Here is a 22250-nt window from a genome sequence, read left to right on the forward strand (position 1 = left end):
ACCGGTCGATCGGGGACGACCACAGACAATGCCAGGCGTGTTCGTTCTAAGAAGGGAAAGGGCCGCGAAACATGCAACAAGAAAGGATAGTGAATCAGCTGCAGCCACACAACAAGATAACCCATTGTGGTGGTCAGACAACTGAGGCCATCCAAAAGAAGAATATCCACAGGAACAAAAATTATGGCTCTACCTCTTTCATTAACTTTCTTTTCATCTCCTCTATCCTCAGTCTTATTCTCCATCCTCTCCCTCTCCCGCCCCCCTCTCCACTGGCCACAGAAGAAAGTAAATATGCAAGCAAGGTAAAGCAATCGGTTAACCTTTGAAATACCCTTGCAATGAGATCTGCCGCTTTTTTACTTCTTTCAGCCGAAAAAAAAAAATTGAAAATAAAAAAAAAACACACACACACAATGTTGGCCACCACTTCAGAGGGGATATTCAATATCCATGAGCTTTTTCATTTCACTCTGATGAATAATTCAGGGTGACCTGCCCACCGCTGAGTGAGAGAAAAAGAGGGGGAGGAAACAAAAAAAAAGCAGGACCAGGGAGGTGTGCAGAGGTAGTTGTCTGTTTTAGTGGATGCAGCTGTTGCCATCCGACATGCAGAAAACCAATCTCCTCCCCAGGTGCCATGGAAAATGGAGAAATATATGACAGAATCGATGACAGATAATTAGCGAGATTATTCCGACGCGCTCTTACAAGGCGAGCGAGGAAGAAGATGCACTGCACTATACGGCCTCCAAAAATAAAGATGAGCATATAAACACACACTCCTCATCTCTTTATTAGCACTTAGTGGTGACCTTTAGGGCTGTGGAGGAGTGTGCAGAGGCCAGTGTGACAGCAGCTACACTTCAACCAGTATGCTTTAAATCATCACTGTGGAACCTGAAATGCTTTCTTATCGTGTGAGAGAAGTCGCTGCTTCCTGCTTACGTCGAAACTTTTTCAGTGCAGGACTTTTTCAAATCCAATTTAGGAGTGTGTAGAATACAAAGTGAGTTTAAAGGACACTAACTGTATCAAAATGTTGGCGTTTATTTGGGACAAATCAAAATACTTTTTCTCCGTCATAAACTCGTCCCTGACATGGTTTAAAATTCAGTTACAAGCAGCAGAAGCACAGTCGCTGGGAGAAATCCTAAGAGTGAAGACCCACTTTCAGACATAGACGGCTCTTCTCGCCCCGTGCATAGGTCAGATGCTACTGTCGCACACGCACACAAAACGCACACTCAAACTCTCGGAACTGTCACAAGCAGGGGAAGACCAGCTGTTCCTCATTCACTCTAAGGCTCCGTTCCCTCCATGGGTTGGCTGGCTTTGCAGAAACTATTAATCCTCTGTGAGCACAACCGATGGTTTGGAAAAATCAACCATGAGAAAACAGCGAGGGAGGAGTGCGGGTGGAGGGGTATACGAGGGGATGGGGCTCAAAAATACTTTTTTCCCTCCTTTCACTTGTTTTGTTTTCCGTAAAATAAAAAAACACAAAAAAAAAAACAACTGCAGTGGAAAAATAGATTTTCTTGGCCATATTTCCCAGAGGACACAAACAATACTGAGGCTAAGTGGAGATTCAGCAGCAGATACTGTAGTTCATGTAACATTTACCAGGTTCTCGAGAAACTGGAGACACGTGATGGAGGGACCGCATACAGATAAGCATTAAAGAAACTGGAAGTGAAAAGTGAACATTTAGCAACACAACATTTGCAAAATGTACACGCAACAGTGGGTTACAGAGCCATATCTATATATCTATATAAGAAGGTTGTTTTTGTTGGAGTAAAGTGGAGTGTTAGAGCGGCTTCTTCTTATCAGACCAAGAGAGTAGCATGACCTCATTTCAACTGGTCATTTGTTTTAGCCGCTAAAAACCATGGTAAAGGTGTGGGAAGCTGGATTTATTGCTTAGTAATTCCCTGTATCTTTAAGTTTGGGAGGTAGGAAAGACATTTTTCGGTAGGTAGGATGATAGAAAGGAACTTCCTCTTCCTGGACTGATGAAGACACAGTGGGCAAAAATGCATCTATTTACAATGAGCTAAACGCTGTAAGCATGCCTCCTGCATACACTTCGTCTGTGCATCATGGCAACACATGTTCAGGGTTACACTGACCATTGTATGGCTACATTCTCTGTAATAACCCCAAACCGAGGCCATGTGAGCCAGACCCCTCTTGTTTGTCTCCACTCATTCATATCAGTGGGATTAGTGAGGATGACAAGAGTCCCGTTGACACGTGATGCCTATATCGTAGAATACACACACACACACAAATCCATGCTATTAACACACACACACTCACTCACACAGATGGCCCACTAGGATTTCCCTCCTCCTAATTCTTAGCTTTTTCCTGGACAGGTAACGTAAGCCTTTAGCTCTCCACAACAATAACCCTAACCTATTACCATTACAAGAACAACAATTCAGTGAGTTCTTGTTGCTTCTGTCCCTCAAGTTTTACCTTATAACAACTTATAAAGAAAGCCACAAATAAATTAAATTACGTTGAATATAAATTTGATTGCTGCTCTACTAAATTAAAGCTAAAAAAAATGGGAATCATAGCAATGTCCTCGTAGTTTCTGACTGCTCTATAGAGTGTACACACTATATATTTATGGTATATAGTTCTGGTCAATAGAGTCACAAATAGGAAACTTAAGGTCTTGTCCCCATGTCCTGCTGTCAGCCTTGGATGAAGATAAACACTTCCTGCTGCTGAGAGAAGCATATCTGTCTAAATGTGTAGCAGGAAGGACACACACACACACACACACACACACACACACACACACACACACACACACACACACACACACACACACACACACACACACACACACACACACACACACACACACACACACACACACACACACACACACACACACACACACACACAATACTGAACCATGTATTTCCTTCTCCAATGACCCAATGAACTAAAATTAGTAGTTGGGCTGCAACTAACGATTATTTTCACAATAGATTAATCTGTCGATTATTTTCTCGATTAATCGAGTCATCGTTTGGTCCATAAAATGTCCGAAAATGTTAATCTCTACTGCATAGGAAGATACTATCTTGTGTCTGAAACACTACAGGCATGTCCAGAACCAGGGTATAAGTCTATACCAACACACAAGGGATGTTGTCTTTCTTACAAGCCGGTAGAAAACAGGCAGACGTACACATTAAAATCAATGTCAAACACCTGAACAAAGCAGTTTAGCCAAGGACAGCCGAGAGCATAATTAGGTATGCATCACCGTGGATGTCCTTCCAAAAACAAGTAGGGAAATTGAAATATCATTCAGGCCCCTCATGGGAGCCATGCACTGGAAGGTTACATAAGTGTTAGCCGCAACAGTCGTGGCTTCCTGTCAAAAAGGAAGAATGGCATGTTTTGACCCACCTGTTATACAACCTGTGTGTCGTATCACCAAGAAAACAGACTTATAAAGGTGAATGTCAGATTACAAATCCCATAAGGCTATGAGGGCCTGGTGCCAAATTCCGCTCTCTCTCTCTATTCTGTAGGCTACAAGCCCTGCCCCCAAGTACATTACAACTTCCCCCCCCCCCCCCGTCAAAACACATCCCCAGCTCCTAATGCTCTAGCCCAGAAAAGTACAGCTGAAGATGTTCTGTGGATTATCTCCACAAGGAAACCACGTGCCGACACTGGAAGACAACACGCACCACCTTCGTTAATCTACTCAGCACGCACACCACGCAAGTCACTAGCCAATTGTGTCTCTAGCTCGCCGAGTGGCTACTCCCGCGTCACGTGACACTAATGCTCGTTTTACCCACCTGTGCCGCTCTGCGAGATGCTACTGACAGGCACCTCCATGGCCAATGCGAGTGCTGCAAGCGCTCTCCCCTGCTTTAGGTGGACTAGAACTGCTGTAACTAAGCTCGACTCAAAACGTTTAATGCCATTACTAACACTACTTACGGCTTTAGCCAACCAAGACGGTGCCCAGTGGAGAGGAGTGCACATGCAGGGCCCTCCCACCAGTCTGCTCTGAGATGGAATTCAACAATATAGATTTGTGGATAGCTCAATTGTGACTTGGAAATGTACACTTTGGTCTTAAGATGATAAAAAAAAAAGATGATCGCTGATTCAGTTTGTTCAGCATGTGCAACAGGAGTAATGTGTCAGCTTTCATTAATATGCATGTTTGAACATAAAACACCATGCAAGTAATAAGAGAAGCTCTTCATTGGAGTACTACAGCCTTTGCAGAGAAGCGAGAGAGAAAGAGGGAGAGAGAGGGTGTAAAAGAAATGTTTCTATTAAGTGCCTTGCAAGATCTTATTATTTTCACTCAATTTTCTCCAGCTCCAAACTGCAAATGGCCTTTAAAGAAAAAAAAAAAGAAAGGAGTAACAAGTGTACAAAATAAATGTGCAACACTATACAACATGCAGGGCGCCACTTCCCCTTTCCTTAAATGTGAAGATTATCTATCTCTGATTAACAGTGAGACCTAGGTTGCCTGGCAACACACAATTAAGAAGTATGCTTTTCTATCTGTCTGCAAGGACTACGCCATTATCAGATGAAGTTAGCGAAGCAACACATGTCACCTCCATACAAATGAGCTTGTTGTGCGAAGAGTGTGTTTGAGAAGGCTTCCACTTTGACATTCGAAACTGTGTTTATATAATTTCATGAAGCTCAGAAAAAGCTGTCCTTCGCAACAACCCAATTCATAAAAGTCATTACTCTATGTCAAGTGTAGCAGCCTACAGAGCCATTCCAGATGCTGACAAGAGATGCTGGGTTACATAGCTGAAAGGAAGGTTAAAAGATTCAATTCCTGTCTAAGCTCTCATCAGGAGGGAAATCAAAGGAGCATTATCAATCCAAGTTATTATTATTATCTGCTTGTTATAAGCTATCAAGCCCTTTCAAAAAGCAGAGGATATTGTGCTTAAGAACCAACTCTCATTGTGAGAAACATAAAAAAAAGCTGCCACCCTACTTCCTATTAATCTTGTATGAGACATAAGTTCAGCAGAAAAATAATGATATGTTCTTCGAGGCTACTGAAGAACAACAATGCATTTCCTCACAGGAATCTGGATATAAAAAATGCTTACTCTTATTGTTTGCACAGTTACAAAACATTCAAAATGTAAATTGGTCCATACTTAGCATGTGAGCATAATAATGGCCGTTTGTTGGTTATCATCTAATTTCGATAAACTATACACTGCTTCAGCTGTGGGATGAACAGCACCCGAGCTCGTGAAAATTCCATTCAATGTATGTCCTTATTGTCTCAAATGACTGATTGAATTTGAACAAACAAAGAAATATGTGAAAGAGTGTTCAGCTGCAGTACAACCAGAATCTCAAACAGACAACAGCATCTATAAAAAAAAAACAGTTGCCTATTATAGCCTACACAACTATACATCCAATTAGTTTAATTGGATTTGAGGCAGTTAAGCCACTGATTAGGAGAGAGTCCAGTGTAAAATAGAGTGACAGCTATTATGCACAAAGGAAACAAACTTTAAAATAGTTAAGACACGCTGAGTGCAGCATAGGAAGAAATATGTAAGAGTATATAAGAGAAAACAATAATAAACACTATTACTACTCCTGTAAGAACCAGAAACATTCAAAGTTCCACATTCACATTTTTGCTTCAAAATTATTCTGGCTAAAAAAATGATGGGAGAGGAAAAAAGACCTAAAAATGTTGACCTCAATATAACTGGAGTGCTGCTCATAAAAATTCTACTTGGTGATGAGACAGGATCCCCCTCAGGCAAATGACACAACTCTGTTGCAACACACGTTATAAACAGTTGTGTGATTCTTTTTAAAGAAAGAAAAAAAAAAGACCTCACATTGCAAAGCCGCTTAACATGTCAGATGCATCTTATATGCTACTCCTCCATTTTGTCTGTTGTTTTGTCATATGCCAAAAAATCTAGTACATACAGAACTCAATTTCACTAGGAATACCTACAGAGAAAATACAAAAAACTAGAGACTAAATGAGAGAGATGATTTAAAGAAATTAGTCAGACCGGTTCGTTAGTTGGTAAGTTTTACATTACTTGTGTCAGGTGTGGTGACCATGGTTGAGACTATGACAGGTGGACCAGTGCGACGTCCTACCATCTTGGAGTTGTTAAAGTTTTGAGCTTGGAAAGCGGAGGAAGAAGTGACAGGAGCAATGGTGCTGTCAGGAGCAACATTGATTCCTTTCCGAAGAACTTGGGGGCTGTGTAGCGGGCTTGGTAGTGCGACTGGTGATGCTTGGGGAAGGTTGGGGGGTCTCTTCATCAGCTCCATGGGGGAATATGAGCCAGAAAAGGTTTTGGGTGCCATTCCGGGGGTGCCTGGGGCTGGTGGAGGCTGTTGTCCAAGAGCAGACATGGAAAGACCGGTGTGAGCATTGTACATGGAGAAGGGTCTTCCCTGAGTTACAGCACTGCTGTATCCTCCGGGGCTGACTGGAAGAGCTCCACTCACCAGGGGCCGTGCTCCTGGGTAAGTGGTGGTCTCCAGGAGATGCTGGGAGGGGGCACTGCTTGGTCTCCTGCCCAGAAATTCTCCCATCCTGGGGGACACGGTCTGGAGGCTGGTGGGAGGTTGCTGCATCAGGCAAGGGTCCATGGTCAAACCCTGGGGCTGCATGTAGAGGTCATTGCGATGGCTAAAGCTGTTGGATCTAGTACGTGATGCTGTCCCACTTGCCTTGCATGCAATCACCACACGGGTGAGAACACGAGCCTGGGCCAGATTAGGGGCCACTGAGCGTATGTCATGGTCCTCCATCATCCCCAGTGTGGCTGTGGAATCAAAGCCATGTTGCAGCAGGAGCGTGATGGTGCTCTCAGCCAGACCCTCAGCCCGCAGAAAAGCCAGAAAAGTTGGGTCTACCATCTTCCTTGGGTCTGCAGCACTTGGATGGTGAAGAGGCAAGCTGGAGGTCATTCCAGCTGTGGCAGCCACCATGCCTGAGCTGGGGTCATAGTTTGGGTCATAAGGCAGCCGCTGGGAGGCTATCGTGCCGTAAGCCCGTGGAAGAGCTCCGTCCATTACCTGAGAAGCTGGGTCCACCACAGAGCAGTTGGCAGCTGGCAGACAGGAGTCCTGGGGAAAACTGTTTATATTGTTAAAAGCTTGACGAGCAGAGAGTGACGGCTCGATGTAACTAGTAAAAGGGGACTGGACCCCATAGACGACAGGAGCAGGAGAGCTGCCGCCAATACGCTGGACGTCTTGGATCATCTTAGATCCCAGAGTTTCCCTGTACAAACGGCTCAGCTCATGAACAGGAGGGGGAGGAGGTGGCGGCGGAGGCGGGGGTGGAGGGGGAGGGGGAGGAGGCACAGGGTTACGTGTAGAAGCTGAGGCTAGCATGGTAGGAGTGGCGCTCGCCTGTGCCAGATCCCAGGTGGGTCTCACCCCCCTAGCACTGAGCCCATAATGGGAGGCTGATCTGGTGAGCAGGTGCTGGTTATCCCTATAAAACCTAGATTCTTCAAGTGGCTGCCCTGATAAGGTAGCATTAGCCAGATAATAATCCACAGGTGGTGCAGAAGCCAGGCTTGCCATCGCTTGTCTAAGGTAGATGCTACTGCTGAGATCGGGCACAGAGTTCTTCTTCAGTAACTGATGCCGGTTCTGCTGGGTCTGGGAAGTCTGGAGGGCTGGATCCAGTTTTCCACTGAGATCTAAGTGATGGGACCAGACTCCACTCTCTCCTCCACCCAGTGCCAAAGAATTCCTACGTGCTGCAATGGTGCCACAGTAGTGACAGCGGCTTGAAGCCCTCTGACTCTGGCCTTCAATCCACTCAGGACCGTGGTGGCCCAGAGAGCCACCAAAATGCGACTGCTCACTTGAGTTAGGCATCAGTGAAGACAATAACGCTGACAAGCATAATAGCAGAAAATAGAGCCGGGTATTGCATTTCAACTCTCGAGTTACACTCACTTCCAATCAAAAAGGAGGAGTGCAGAGACGAGCTGAAAAGGTGAAGCATGAGGTACCATTTTACCTGATCTGCAACTGTAGGCCCACACCACCCTGCTCTTGAAGGTGTGCTATCATGTAGCGCCCTGCTGGCAGCACATCTAAATTATTCAGGCCTGGAAACATTAGAAATCCACGAGGACAGAGGAACAACATGACAAAGAAAGTGCGCACACAACACACACACAAAAATAACACACCTTTAAGGCGAAGATCTACTCCATCCTACAGCAGGTATCATGACTGTGCAAGGCATCATGCTTTCATTCCAAACTCTGACCGAAGGTAACAGAATTGGGCTGAAAACACATGCTGGCAATGAGAACAGAATGGAGGAGGGGATGAGACACCCTAATCCAATGGGGTTGATGCACGCCATTGGCAGAGACGGTGCTCTGGTCCACGGTGTTAGCCACAAGGATTAGCATCACTCTAAAACCTGCTTAAATCCACTGCTCCCTGTGACATTACTCAAGCGAGATAGTGTAGAATAGCCAGCATGCTGCTGAGGCCTGTGGATGTGTTCACATAGTGTCAAGCTACGGTGTTCATAGTGCTTAGTGGTCACTGCTAACCACTTCATTGGCCTGCAGCTGGCATCCCTCTGGGCATGAATGGATCTTCCCAGAGGGACTGGGGAGGTCAGGAGCTCACATACTGGCTAAAGTGTGTCCCTTGAGAGAGAGAAAGAGGGGAGGGGTTGGTTGGAGAGGCCAGACAGACACACATCTACTGACGAGGGTCAGATTCACTCTGATTGCTACTCGAAGAGTGACAGGTTTAAAAAAAAAAAAAAAAAAAAAGAAACGCGAACAATGCTCAGCATCCACTACTGGGTTATGTCAGATGCACACATGGGCTATCACCAGTTTGATTTCAAAATATACAGCTTAGAAGAGCATCAGACTGTCTGAGATGATTACCATGTGGTCCATTAAAAATGTGTTGAAGAAAAGTGAGTTTTACAGCCAGAGAAAAGACACATTTAAATACCCATAACCCATAAATACCCATAACATGCAATTTCAAGACACACATACAGTGTCTGGAATTAGTCATCTTAATAGTCATATCAAAGCTTGAGTAATGAAGCCTTTAAATAAAACTACAATAAACCCCAGGCTGAGAAAGCATCAAATATGTTTGATTTACACTACTTCAGTTGAGCCTAAGTTAGGAGTTACAAAATAAAAAATAAATAATGTGTCATATACAGTACATCACTGCCATGGTGAGGTCATGCTTCATTCACAGAATGAATCAGTGTGAACTGCACTTGAACTAAGTGAGTCTTGTCCCCCCCCCCCCCCCCCCCCCCCCCCCTTCCTGTTCCTCTCCCATATACACAGAATGCAGAAGATAGCAGATGTGGCTTTATCTGAGATGTTGCCATCAGAGATAACTGCTGCTGTTTACTTGCCATGACAAGAGCAATGTAAACAAAAAAAACAGGAGGCAGCAGGAGAAGAAAAGGGGGCTGTGATAAGTGTGTGATGGGAAAAAACGCTGATAAGGCCTCTGGCTGCCAGCTTCGACTTCCACCGACATGACAGACAGTGTGGGATAGGACAAGGCATGGAGAGAAGACGATATGATTGGACTGCACTGGACCATGACAAGTAGATGGGCTACAAGCCTGTTTCTAATCTGTACTTTATTTTTGTTTGAAATGGGCAACAGGGATTTAAAGGGAGGGTTTTTGCTTCAGGAACACAATCTGGACGCTCCTGTAGTTGAGACACAAAATACATCGAGACTAAGATGGACTACATTTATTACAGTTTAGGAGTGACAAGTGACAGCTATGTTTTCCTGCTACCTGTAAAGCCGTAGAGGGAAAACACTATGACCAACCTTTTCATTTAAGAGCTTAAGTCATGCAAGACCAAACACACACAAAAACAGATTGTTTAATTTCACAATATCCAAATTGGAAAACATTAAGTGGGTCAAAAACAAATAGAAATCATTTTCCCTAAGGCCCAGCACATTCCACAACAATGCTCATCTGAAGGATGATTTCTCTCACTGGAGGTAAATCATACCTAGCAAATTGAATGCAGTGATTTCTCAGCACTATCCTCCCTGGTCTGAGTCTCCCTGCGCTTTTTTGTCAGCCTGTACAACACAACATTAATCACCGTGTTGAATCTCTCCACGGCAATCGCCAACAATAACTTCTTTTAATAAGCCCCTTTCCAGGGCTGCGTGTCACTCAGATCCCCGCTTCCCAGACAAAATATTAATAACAATAATAAACATCTCAAGTAAGCTGGGGCTGGTGTTGTTAAAACTGAAACAAGGATATGACACCTCATATCTCCTGCCATGCAAATTGCTGCATTTTCCACAATTCATAAGCAGGAGAAGCTGGGGAACCATATTCATCTTGTCTACATCCTCTGATATGCCTCTCGTGAGAGCTCCATAATTAAGTGAGCATGCTATATTACAATCATCAAGCAACAGGGACCCTGCACTTGCTAGCATGAATAATATATTGGGAGAGAAGAACCCTCCAAACTAGCACAGTGGATATTTGGTGGAAGTCGTGCCAGCGCTCACTACCTCGCCACCTCACAGCCAATCGTGCAGCTCTGCGAAAGACCTCTGGGTAACAATGTGTTGAACAGACGTCCAGCAACAGTCATGCCTTTGGAGCAATCTGGCCATCTTTCTAGGGCACAGGACGCTAACGGCGGGACTTGGCAGGCAGAGCAGGCAGGGATAGCTGCAGAATGATTTACATAGCCACTACTCTACAACTGCTGATCCATTAAATTTTCATAGGGACTTCATAAATTAAAACCATGACTGGGAGATCTTGAAAATTCTACTCAATTACTGTGATTGTACAGTATATTAAAGTTTTAACGAGCCGCTGGGCCCTTTCTTGCTCTAACACAAGTGCGGGGGGTGCGGCGAAGGAGGGGGAGCGACGAGGAGAGGAAAAACACATGGTAACAATTCTGGTCTGATGGTTTTCGTACGGTTCACATCTGCTGTGGAATCAAGACACCAGCCTATGTACCACCTCGCATGTTACATATTTACACGGGTGGGAGAACCAACGGGGCAGAGCGAGGGACACGACTGCAAAGCTTTTTATTAGCAGGCCTGGGCCCCCGGAAGACTTGATGAGGCAACTGATTTGAGCTTTGTCTTCCATTTTAGCAGGGTTGGTTCATTCTTGCTTTGTCTCATGCATAGTCCTGCACTCCTCCTGCCTATCATTACAAAGCCAGTGGTCCATACTGCATCACAGATGGGGCAGACAGAAGGGAGAGGCGACAGCCTGCTTGTTTTTTGGAGAGAAGACGAGTGTGCAGCTGAGTGAGAGAAGAGGGAGGGATGGCGAGCGAGAGCGAGAGGGGAGAACAGATAGAACAGAAAATGTAATTTCACCTCACTGATGGAAAAGGATACAGATTCGGGTTAAACGGCAGAAGAATTTTCCAATATGTTCAGCTGAGATGTGGTTATGAGCAAAACTATAAGATGCTCAGGGTTAGGAGAGCATTAATGTACAAAACCTAGATCTTTGATGTAAATGCTTGATTTACAAAAGCTGTGATGAAGCATTTACAAGTCATTCTTCAGTATTTGATAGCATCTTGGTTGAGTCTGTATCGGATAAAAAATGTTTTATGTATTACAATGCAACATGTGATGTTTAATCCCACTTTTTAAAGCCAGTAAGTGGAGACTATCTGCGAGTTGCATGCTTAAATCTTCAATTATTTAAATTTTTTAGTTTAAACAAAAAACATTCTATAAAATGTAATTACTAAAGAGAATAATTGTCTGCTAAACTGTTGTCCGTGGTTTTGGTAAGTAATAAAGATAAATTATATTCCTAATTACACAGCCATACAGTGGCCTCGTGTAACGTGACAGGAATAAAATGCAGCTGTTGATTAAAACATTATCTGACTAGATTACATCGGCTTTGATCTAACCCAGAGGGGAAACACTAGTGTAGTCTACAATCAAAACAACAATCTTAGCAAAGAAAGAAAGAGAAAAAAAAGAAGATGCTAAATCAGATCCAGAGCAGAACGGTCCTCCCTCGCAGCCCCACAGCAACACAGTTGCTGCTCCGTCATAAACATTAAGGGTGGGAGGAACATGAGCCGAGCAGGATCACACCAAATCTCTGCACATGACAGAAATTAATCTCACCCCAGAGAAAGAGGCACTCAGAAGGAGAGAAGAGAGAATGCTCTCCCCTCGTCCCCCGTATCGCTGAATTAAAGCTGATGCTCTCCGGCAGCTGCTTTGATTGAGCTAACTAGCAGCTTTTGATTTAAAAAAAAAACACTTGCAACCGGCTCCCTGTCTCGTTATATTGGCAGACAGGCCAGATTATGCTAAATACATATCGAGGACTTAAAAGGCTCGATCAGCGTTAGATACAGCATTTATGATCATTTTCCCCTCAAATGCATTTGAAAAACAGCAGAAACCTACAATTTGTGAAGATATAATATTGGAGGGGATACAATAGACAATCTGCATGGTATTGGAAACTATCTTGGACGAGAAAACATTTTTTTAGTGTAAGAAAAGCATTAGAAACAAAGGGTCAGGCTTTGTTGGGCAGCGCGGAGTGTGTGGTCTCAGCAGACAAGCATGAAAGACAATGCTCCAGATTTGTGCTTCAAAGAGAGAGACGGTATGAAATGCGGGTTGAGCTGGTCTGTGTCCGCTTGCCAAGCACGGGCCTGGCTGAGGTGTGAACCTGGACGAGGATGAGCTAGTAGCCAAATGGGCCCAGTGGGGGGGGGGGGGGGTTTTACCTGCATGTGAAACAAAAAGTAGAGCCTCACATCATGTGTGTTTTCCCCTCAACGTGGAGACAATCACCATGACAGCCTTATCATTCTGTTACATGTAATCAGTGGGACAACTTTGCCTGGTCATTGGCTCATGAACAAATCACAAGCTGTTTTGGTTTTTTTCTTCCCTTTTTACACCCTCACAATGGCTGCCCGACGACTGATTCATTGATCCTGTATTACAGCCATCTGGAGAAGTTGTGTATGCATGGCGTTTGTGTGTGTATTAAGTGTGCACGTGTGTGTATGTGTGTAAGAAATGAACAGCGACAGGTACGCTCACCACGAGGCAGCTCTGTGTGCATCACAGCAACACCTGTTACTTTCTCTCTGTGCGTCTCCTGCGGGCTTTGAGCTCATGCCCAGCAGCGCAGACTAACTGTTGTTCCCTCAGGAATGACTAACTACCTCAGATGTCTGATTCACACGAACGCAACAGCTGGATGTGGACCGATGTTTTAATCAGGAAGGATTTCCACCAATGAGCAATCCACCTGTGCTGAGAAATCTGACTCTTTATGACTCGTCTTCAGGGCATGGTGATTACTCTGTATTGTTTATGCACTTTAAGTGCCAAAGAATAATCTCGTTGTTTTATTCTGGTCCTAATGAATACTAACTGATAAAATGAATAATTTACAAGAAAAGCACTACATATTTTCCGACATAATATATTCATTTGTTTCTTTAATCATAATTTGGCGATTAGATAACAGGGTTGTGCATCTTTACTGGTCTCATGATGTGATTACGATTATCGTGTCAACAATTTCCTTTGATTACAATTTTTTTTTTTTTTCACAGAGATGGCTTTTTACCACTTTGTCGCATCCGATACCGACTCTTGAGAATCTTCCGATACTGATATCAGTCCCACAGTCTTTTTGCATCTTTTACATTATTTAAGTTTATTAAGGAAGCTAATGAGTTGTTGCTCCAACAGTGTAACTGCTTCCAAAAGACAAAAACAGCTGAGATAAACTGCTGTTTTTATTTTCATTATTACAGCCTGCACTTAGTGAAACATTTACTGTATGTGATCACATGATATTGAAGGTTTTTTCCGATATCCAATCCAATAATCTTGACTATTATCAAACTGATACCTATAAGCTGTGTTTCTATAGAGTGGGTTCAATACATTATGGTACATATTTTTTGCTTTTCCACAAGGAAAATTACCAAAATAACCAACCCCACCATTCTTTGGTACCCTTCCCTTGGTCAAGGTGGCTCCACCCACGGTAGTCAGCTGATTGGGTGACAGAAAATTGTCACTCCCTAGTGCTCCATGTAACTATCCCATGGAAGTCAAGGCAAACGCACGCAGTCTATTCTCATACAATGCTTGACATCTTGTTGAGACAGACAGCCACAAACTGAGCAGGACAAAAAGAGCTGCTGGGTTTCCTCCTTTGTAGTCCGTTGTGTCGCTTGAGTGTTGGCGGTCGATACAGCCCACACCACGCCTACCATGTAAAGGCAGGGTTTTACCATTACAAACTGTACCGTGGTATTGGCTTGTCCCTACTTGTCCATCTATCAATACAAGCATTCAGATAAATATGAAATAACATGTGAATTTAAAGGTGCCATATGTAAGAATGTGGCCGAAAACGGTTACTGCATTCAAATTAAAAATACCGAGGTCTTTTAGGTTTCGTTTTCTGACGTAACTGGCAACCCGTGGTTGCTGAGGAGCTGAGACTCTACTGACTGAAATGATTGGTAGACGGCGGTAGGTGGCGCCACATGCCAAAACATGATTTCAAAACATAAACATGATTTGAGTCTGCTAAATATTTTAATGCAAATATTTTGGCTGTACTGTTGTTGGTGAGTTCAGTTTGTTATATGAACATTATTCCTGAGTCTCTGTGACATATTAGGAGGGTTTTATGGCCAGTTGCTTTAAGTTTTTTACATAATGCACTTTTAAACAATGATGTGCTATCACTTCATCAATCTAGAGTCAGCATTGCCATTTTATAGTGATCCATCTTAGAAAACCCTGATACATAATACTACCCCTACACTGTGTGTAAAGTTACAGATCAATTGTTTCCCAAGTCCTTGTTTTTCTGCTAAACTATGTAAATCTTAATCCAAGATAATCTGACGCAGGTAATAAAAATAAAATTAATCACCAGAATGGCCCTAGTCTTGTCTAATAACATTCGCCATAAAAGAAAATGCATGCATAGCAGATAGCCCACTCATTTAACACTAATTTTAATAATTTTGTACATGATTTGCAGACGTGTCATTCCCCTGTATTCTGCTGTAATTTATGCTGTCTCTGATACTTCACATCTTGCTTAAAATTGTATTGACTTCAGGCAAAACATGCATTTTAAACTTTAAATGACTAAGGCTTGATTTAAAGATTACATATTACATCTTCCTAATTTCATTCCCTCATGTTCCTTTAAATATTAACATGTTAAAATTCTAAAAGCTCCTCCGTTTGGTTTAAGAATGCAGCAGAGGTTGGACTGAAAAGGTAGGATTGGGTTTATTTGGCCTAACTGTGGGTTTATACAGGATGTGCAGTTTATGTCCTTCATTTCATGCCCACGACGCTGAGGTGCTTACATCATGCTGCAAAACAAATATGCTGGCACTGGGGGTAATGGTGCATCTAGCTTCATTTTCCAGCACTGCAGTCATGTCTGCCTCTCCCTGCGCTGGCTCCAGGAGGGCCCAGCGGCTTAACAAGCCTCTTGGGAACCCAGAGAGCAGAAAGGAGATGATTTTACCTCAGGACACAGTCTGACAGACATGCACAAATACACACGCACATGCACATGCACACACACACACACACACACATGGAGCAAAGTCAAACAAGTGGGTTTAAAAATGCACATCCACAAAGCTTCAGACACAGTTTATACACCCACACGACTCCTATTCCTTGTTGCCTGGGCCGACTTTGCAGCTATACGCGCAGCGGGGGTTCCTATTATATGCTCGGGCCCTTCAATACAAAACCACTGCTCTCTAATCCACAAGCTAAGGCCTAATAATCACCACAGTTCATGGGGTAAAATTGGCTACTTCCAAACAGCCGTGACAGGATAGAAGCCATTCAATTCCCTGTGGTAATCTAACTGTAGCTTAGATGTTCAAAGATTCCCCATAAGCGTAAGTCACAAAACAGACATTCCCACACAAACAAACAGCAGTGAGAGGCCCAGAGTGCAGGGACATAATCTCATTTACATCTGCCATATGACTGCTGAGGTCAACATTTATACACTGTTACTGTGGTATCTGACATGCTGTGTGCCAGGAGACAATTATAGAAATCAATGAGCATTGATCAAGGATAGGTCTTCGGGTTGTGCTAATAACAATAAGGTTAGTTGGCTAGAGGGATATAAAGCTCTGAGGCAAGTCAGTGACGGGAAAAAATGTAGGAAGGGGTACCTATAGTCAGCTATTTTTATTTTTAGATAGATTCTTCTCAACTTAAGAGGTTTTCAGAAAGCACAACAAGTGGAACTGAAAAAAAAACACAACTTCACCTTCACAGATCCGGTCCAGTCGCTGCCTCTTCACTTTGTGTTTGTCAGTCAGGGACATGGCGTCAAACGCAGCACGGCACAGGGTGGCGCGGCTCTGCACGGCTCGACACGGCTCGGCGCGGCAGGGGTACCTTTTCCTCCCCAGCCCACAAATACTGACAAGGTTCAGACTCCTAGTGCACTGTCAGCACTACTCCCCGGGGCATACCGCCTCGGCACATACACCTGCAAGAAAGAGGAAAAAAAAAAATGCACAAACAGAAAAACCTGGTCAGATACAACACTGACATACACGTACACACTCTGTTTACACACATTATTGATGTACAAGTGCAGAAAAAAATATCTGACATGGGAAGGCATTAAAGACTCTTTGACTACAAAGTCCCTCTGCTTGCTTACAAAGAGCCTGAGAAGCTGCAGGCAAAGATTATATATATATAAAAATAAAAAGATCACATTCCCCCACATACACACACGCATAAACACTAAGATACTACTGGTGACAAAGTGCCCTATTTGCTCTGAAAATGACAAAGTGTCTTCTCTAAAAAGCTCCACTCTTCTCCTTTTGAGGTGAATTCTCCTTTGAGTGACACACACTCATCTAATGCTTCGTCTACAGTGAGTTGCCACTCTTCACATTCCTCACTGATGGTGGTGACATTTGAGGTATCTCGACTTAGACAAATACCAATCTCCTTATTATTCCCCCCCCCCACCCATCCTTTTGTCGATCAAAGCCACTCGAAACACGGCGAGCACAGAGAGACTTAAAGAAACGTGAAATAATTTCTTAGAGCTACAGATTCATCATCTGACACACATACACACACACACACACACACACACACGTACAGAAAAAAGACTCTTGAGTTGATGTGCTGCACCTGGAGGTTGACAGACTGTCATGTAATGACACATTCAGGCCAACAGAGGGTAGTTAAAATCTACTCTGAGTGTATCTGACAATATAGGCCTTGTTAAGACCTGGTAACATCCATCCCTGGTGTCAGTTCATCCTCTAACTTAGTCTCAATCTTAGAATCTTTATTTTTCCGCAAATCTGGACAAGCATTTGTAATCAGAGTGAACATAAATTTGAAAATGTTACTCCACAATACATCCGATTCAGTAACACTGACAGACACGCAGGCAATTATTTGCACAAATGCATCTTTGTTACAGAGAAAACAGGCCAGTCTGCAATTCTTCACTGGCAGTACATAAAGAGTGAGAGCACACTGAACCTCAGTGTGCTCTCACTCTCTGAGGGGAGACCTCAGCGAGTGAGAGCGAAATTATTGCAACACAAAAGGGGATCAAATGCTGCAAATGCCACATCGTGCTTGTCTAGGACCCGAGCCAGGAGCACCTCTCCCCTTAGAAAGTGCTGAGACCATGAAAACATCTCCCTGTGCCAGAAAGCATCAGCACAGCCATTACTTGAGGTCTTCCTCAGTCGTTTGTAATCAGTATTCAGGAAAAGAAAAAAAACAGAATGTAAAAAGTGTATTAAAAGAAACAGCAGCCTCTTTCATTATCGGTGTGAAATCAGGGTAATGTGGATGTAAATCTCCCCCACAGTCATCAAGGTGATTTTTCATGAGCGGCTGTTCAGGAGTGAAGCTCGAGGCCCGTGTGGGTGGCTGTGAAATGTGACATCGTTAGAAAATATGGGAGTGGACAAAGCCTTCACACTCCAAAAATACACAGAGCACCTTATTAATTATGTCACAGCACACTTGAAATTATGATTTGTGTCAACCTTTGTTTTGTCCATTTTTTTTCCCAGGATTTCCCGGAAACCTTTTGGACAACCTCGAAAGAAAGGCCTCAGCATCACTGCGCTTATCCAGGGGTGAGTGCAACTTTTGTAGAAAAGCAGGATGTGTGCATCTCAATCTAAGGGCAAATGTAGGTGTTGTGACAAGGTTTCAAAAGGGAAATGTTCATGCTGAGCTTTCATCAAAGCTTGTTAAACTTTACCAGGTGAAGCCTTCGCTCCTAATGTTCAGCATTGGAAAGTGAAATCACATCCACGTTAGCAGCAGTGTTATTTATCATGGTTTCAGTAATGCCCAAACGGGGCAGGAATACATTTAAAACTGTTCATTTAAAATATTGAAAATAATCTTTCTTTTACAAGAAAACATTACACGAGTATACTTTTTTGTACCTTAAAATAGCAGCCTGAAAACCAATTTGATGGGTCACTGACTTGTAATGGATCACTGACTTGGGAGAATGGAGCCTCTTTCATTCCCACTCTGCACCTGAACCTCTCTTCTTGCAATGGAAGGAAAAAAAAGGACCTTTGAAAATGTTGATACAGTCACTCGCGTTCACTTCCTGGTTCTTATCCGCCCAATAACTCGACAATCAGTTGTGAATGAAAATCTCTGTTGACATTTACTTCCAGTTTAAGCTTCACCTCATCGAGTCTCATAACAAAAATCCTTGCCCTTATGTCTCACCTTTGTTGTTTCTTGTTCGTTGTATTTTCGGAAACTAATGGCGCTTTACTACTATATAGTTCGAGCACGGCTCAACTCAGCTACTCTTCTTGTTTATTTTGCTTTTCCATTAGCGATAGTACCTAGTACCTGGTGCTTTATTTTGGTACCTGTTCTGGTGAGGTTCCAAGCGATCTGAGACCACACCAAAATGTGATGTCGACAGATGCCGATCACTGATTGGAGTGTCGGCACTGGAAGAGTCGTGAGCGAATCGTCCGACACAAGAATCAATGTCGAACTGTAGTAGATCAGTTAAAAAGACTTAAAAATCCAGAAAACTTGCTTTAAACTCCAATATTTAGCAAAAAGTAAAGTCCATTTCTTAAAATCTCAATATTTAACAAAGGAATCGGGTGTATTTAGCGACTGCACTGCCGTGCCTGATGCCAAACCAAGTCGAGCCGAGCCGAGCAGATCCATGAATCGGCTTCCTGCTTCCGAATGTACCTGAATAGTTATACACTCTTAGAAATAAAAGTGCTAAGTAGAACCATATAAGGTTCTTCGGCTTGTCCTCATAGGATAACCCTTTTTGGTTCCAGGTAGAACCTTTTATATAGCTTCCACCTGGAATCCTTAGTGTTACCAAGAACCCTTTTAAAACCCTTTATTCAGGAAAGGGGTTTTAAAGGGTTCTCTAGATCATAATGGTTCTTACTGGAACCATAGTTCAGTCAAACTAAGCACATAGCTTGCCTATGCCATTCAGTTGACTACTGCCCTTTTTAGTATACAGGCAAGTACGAGCAGAGAAACTATTTTTATAACTGGTGAGTTTATCGTCTCTTCACTAGGAGGTTATATGCCCCCTTGCAGCTTCTTAGTATAAGGCGCTCTCTGGTTTGTTCTCATTCTGAGGCTTCCTACGACCCACAAACTTCTGAGAGAGCATTAAATTTCAACTACACCAGCTTGAATTCTGCTCTGATTTTGTCCTTGTTGTCTTATTCTGCTGTGTATCGGCTCCTTTTATTATTTCTGGGTTTAAGCTGGGGGTGGAAACATTAAATCACATTACGTGGATGTGTGAGTCCAACTTTGAGGATTTCAATTTAACATGATTTCCGTCTTTATGTATTTTAAAAGTCAGGTTTTGGTTGTCATGTAAAGGTCCTGACAAGACTATTGCTTTCATCACAGTGTGTTTGCTGCAGAGAAGGCGCGTCCTGCAACGTTGCATAGTGTTGCTTTCAATGACAAAGCATTTTCACCGGATATATCAGTCTGTCACACGTTGTGGCATGAGGAAGAAGCCACACAGAGCGGGTCACTTCTCGCCTGTCCTTCCAAGAAGAAGGCGGTAGTCTGCTCCTGGTGTGTTAACAAACCGCTGTAAAGCCTCTCGCCCTGTTACTTGATTCATTTCGCTCCTTTCCATCCCTCCTCCTTCCTTTTCATCTGTCCATCTCTCTGAAGTGCTGCTCCCTCTGAGGTTTCTCACACAGTCATCAATCCTCCGGCCTGCATCCACGGATGTAAATGGACTGCAGTGGTAAATGGACTACATTTATATACAGTAGCTCTTTTTCTCGTCCTAACGACCACTCAAAGCGATTTGCACTACGAGTCACTTTCACGCACATACTCAATTATACACTATTTCTCTGTACTGCGTTCACACTGGAAGATATTTAGGTTGCGTATCTTGCCCGGAGAGACTTGGACATGCCGGTCGACCCACAAAATTTAGAATTAGGAGATGACTTGGTCAGCCCTCTGTGCCACAGAGTGTAGCTGTGTGTGCATGTGTAGCACATAAAGAGTGGGAGTTTCAGATAGAGAGGGAAGTGGAGGAAAAAGACTGCTTGTACAGACTAATAAGATCCACACAGTGTCCACACTGTCCTCAGTTCTTATCCCGTTCACTCTTTCTTTGTTTTCCTGTAACAGTGAGCTCAGTCAATTATAAAAGCAAGCTGGTACAACATTTGAGATGGAAAAGGTACTTTTTAAACGCTATTGCTGCTGATTTCCTTTGGGAGTTTCAGGTCCCAGGTCAATTCCATTTGATATCCAATCATTTTCCATTACACTTTGACTTGTTTAACTAATGCTGCATCATTAAAAATAGGAATGTTTGAATTAAAAATTGACCCCAATGTACTCTTTTATCATATCTTACCAAAGCTATGCTTTAAAACCAGTTTGAGTTAAAATATACAGCCAAGAAGTATACCAGGCTGTTCAAAGTAGTTACCAGGTAGTCCAGCAGAGGGAGTTGTGAGTGCTGCTTGGCCCATGCCTTCTTTTAAAGAAGACACATGTGATGTTGTCTTCTTCTAATTTGTTTGAATTCTGTGTCGAAGTATTTTTGTGGCAAAGTAATTAACAAATCATCGTACTCAATTGTGTTGGCTCCAGTCTCGCTAGATTTGTGCAGAGGATACAGGAAATTGCAAACATAAAAATGTCTGTCAAATGATTTTTCATGATTCGACATCGTATCTAACAAATGAAAATTGTAAAATCTCCTTTTTGAACCCAGCCTTATCAAATGCTGCAGCCACACATGACCTCCATTCTGGCATTAAAACAAAAAACAGATAAAACAGTGCAAAAATAAAAGGCTATAGGTAGTAAAGCAGGGATGTTTGCACTCTGATTCCAAACACAAAGGTCATACACATGAATCTTCACGTTTAAGAGGCATTAAAAGTCAGATGATTGATACAACTCCCCCCGCCTGTGGGGCCACAGCTCATTGTAAGAGAAACATTTGTGTCTGAGAAGGGGTGTGACGGTAAAATGTAGGAATCTATATCGGGGGGGGACAGTCGCCTCTGTCCTTCATGGACAGTTCAGTTGCAAGTGCAATCACACGCCACAAACGTCCCTCACTGTCTCACACACAGGGATCAGTGTCTGTCCACACAGGAGGAGGAAGGGCAGCCAACGAGAGTTGGCGTTACACTACAATATAAAACAACATTACTGTAAATGAGCAATTAAATTGGCTGGAAATAGAAATACTTGAGGGATGGGAATCGGTATCCGTCCGATGCTGGTCAAAATCATCTGATATCGTACAGATAAAAATGTAGAATACGATACAATCCAAAAATCCTATCTATATGTTGCATGCTTCACTATGCACTGACTGTAAAAATGTGAATGTTAATCAGCAAATGCATTTTAGCTGAGTCATGTTTGGGCTGTATTTTTTCTTTTCGGTAGAACAATATTTGTTACACAGTTGGAGAATTATGTCTTTGAGATCACTCGGAACAAATGTGTTGTTAACAGCTTCATAATTCATAAATGTTTATAAATGACTGTATCGGAATAATATCAGTATTGGTATTGGACACAAAAAATGTGGTGTC

General features: G+C 43.0%; 1 protein-coding gene across 1 annotated transcript in view; it reads right to left on the reverse strand.

The window, feature by feature from the left end:
• Positions 1-16466, reverse strand: part of LOC310939348 (C-terminal-binding protein 2) — a gene marked incomplete at both ends in the record, with an annotated part of 54810 nt that extends 38344 nt beyond the window's left edge. The window contains one exon of the mRNA XM_083904078.1: positions 16409-16466. Coding sequence (XP_083760204.1) covers positions 16409-16466 — 58 coding nt within the window. The remainder of the gene's footprint in view (positions 1-16408) is intronic.
• Positions 16467-22250: the final 5784 nt, after the last annotated feature.

The sequence above is a fragment of the Microchirus variegatus genome (assembly GCF_963457635.1).
Source record: "Microchirus variegatus genome assembly, chromosome: 17".
Taxonomy (NCBI): Eukaryota; Metazoa; Chordata; class Actinopteri; order Pleuronectiformes; family Soleidae; genus Microchirus; species Microchirus variegatus.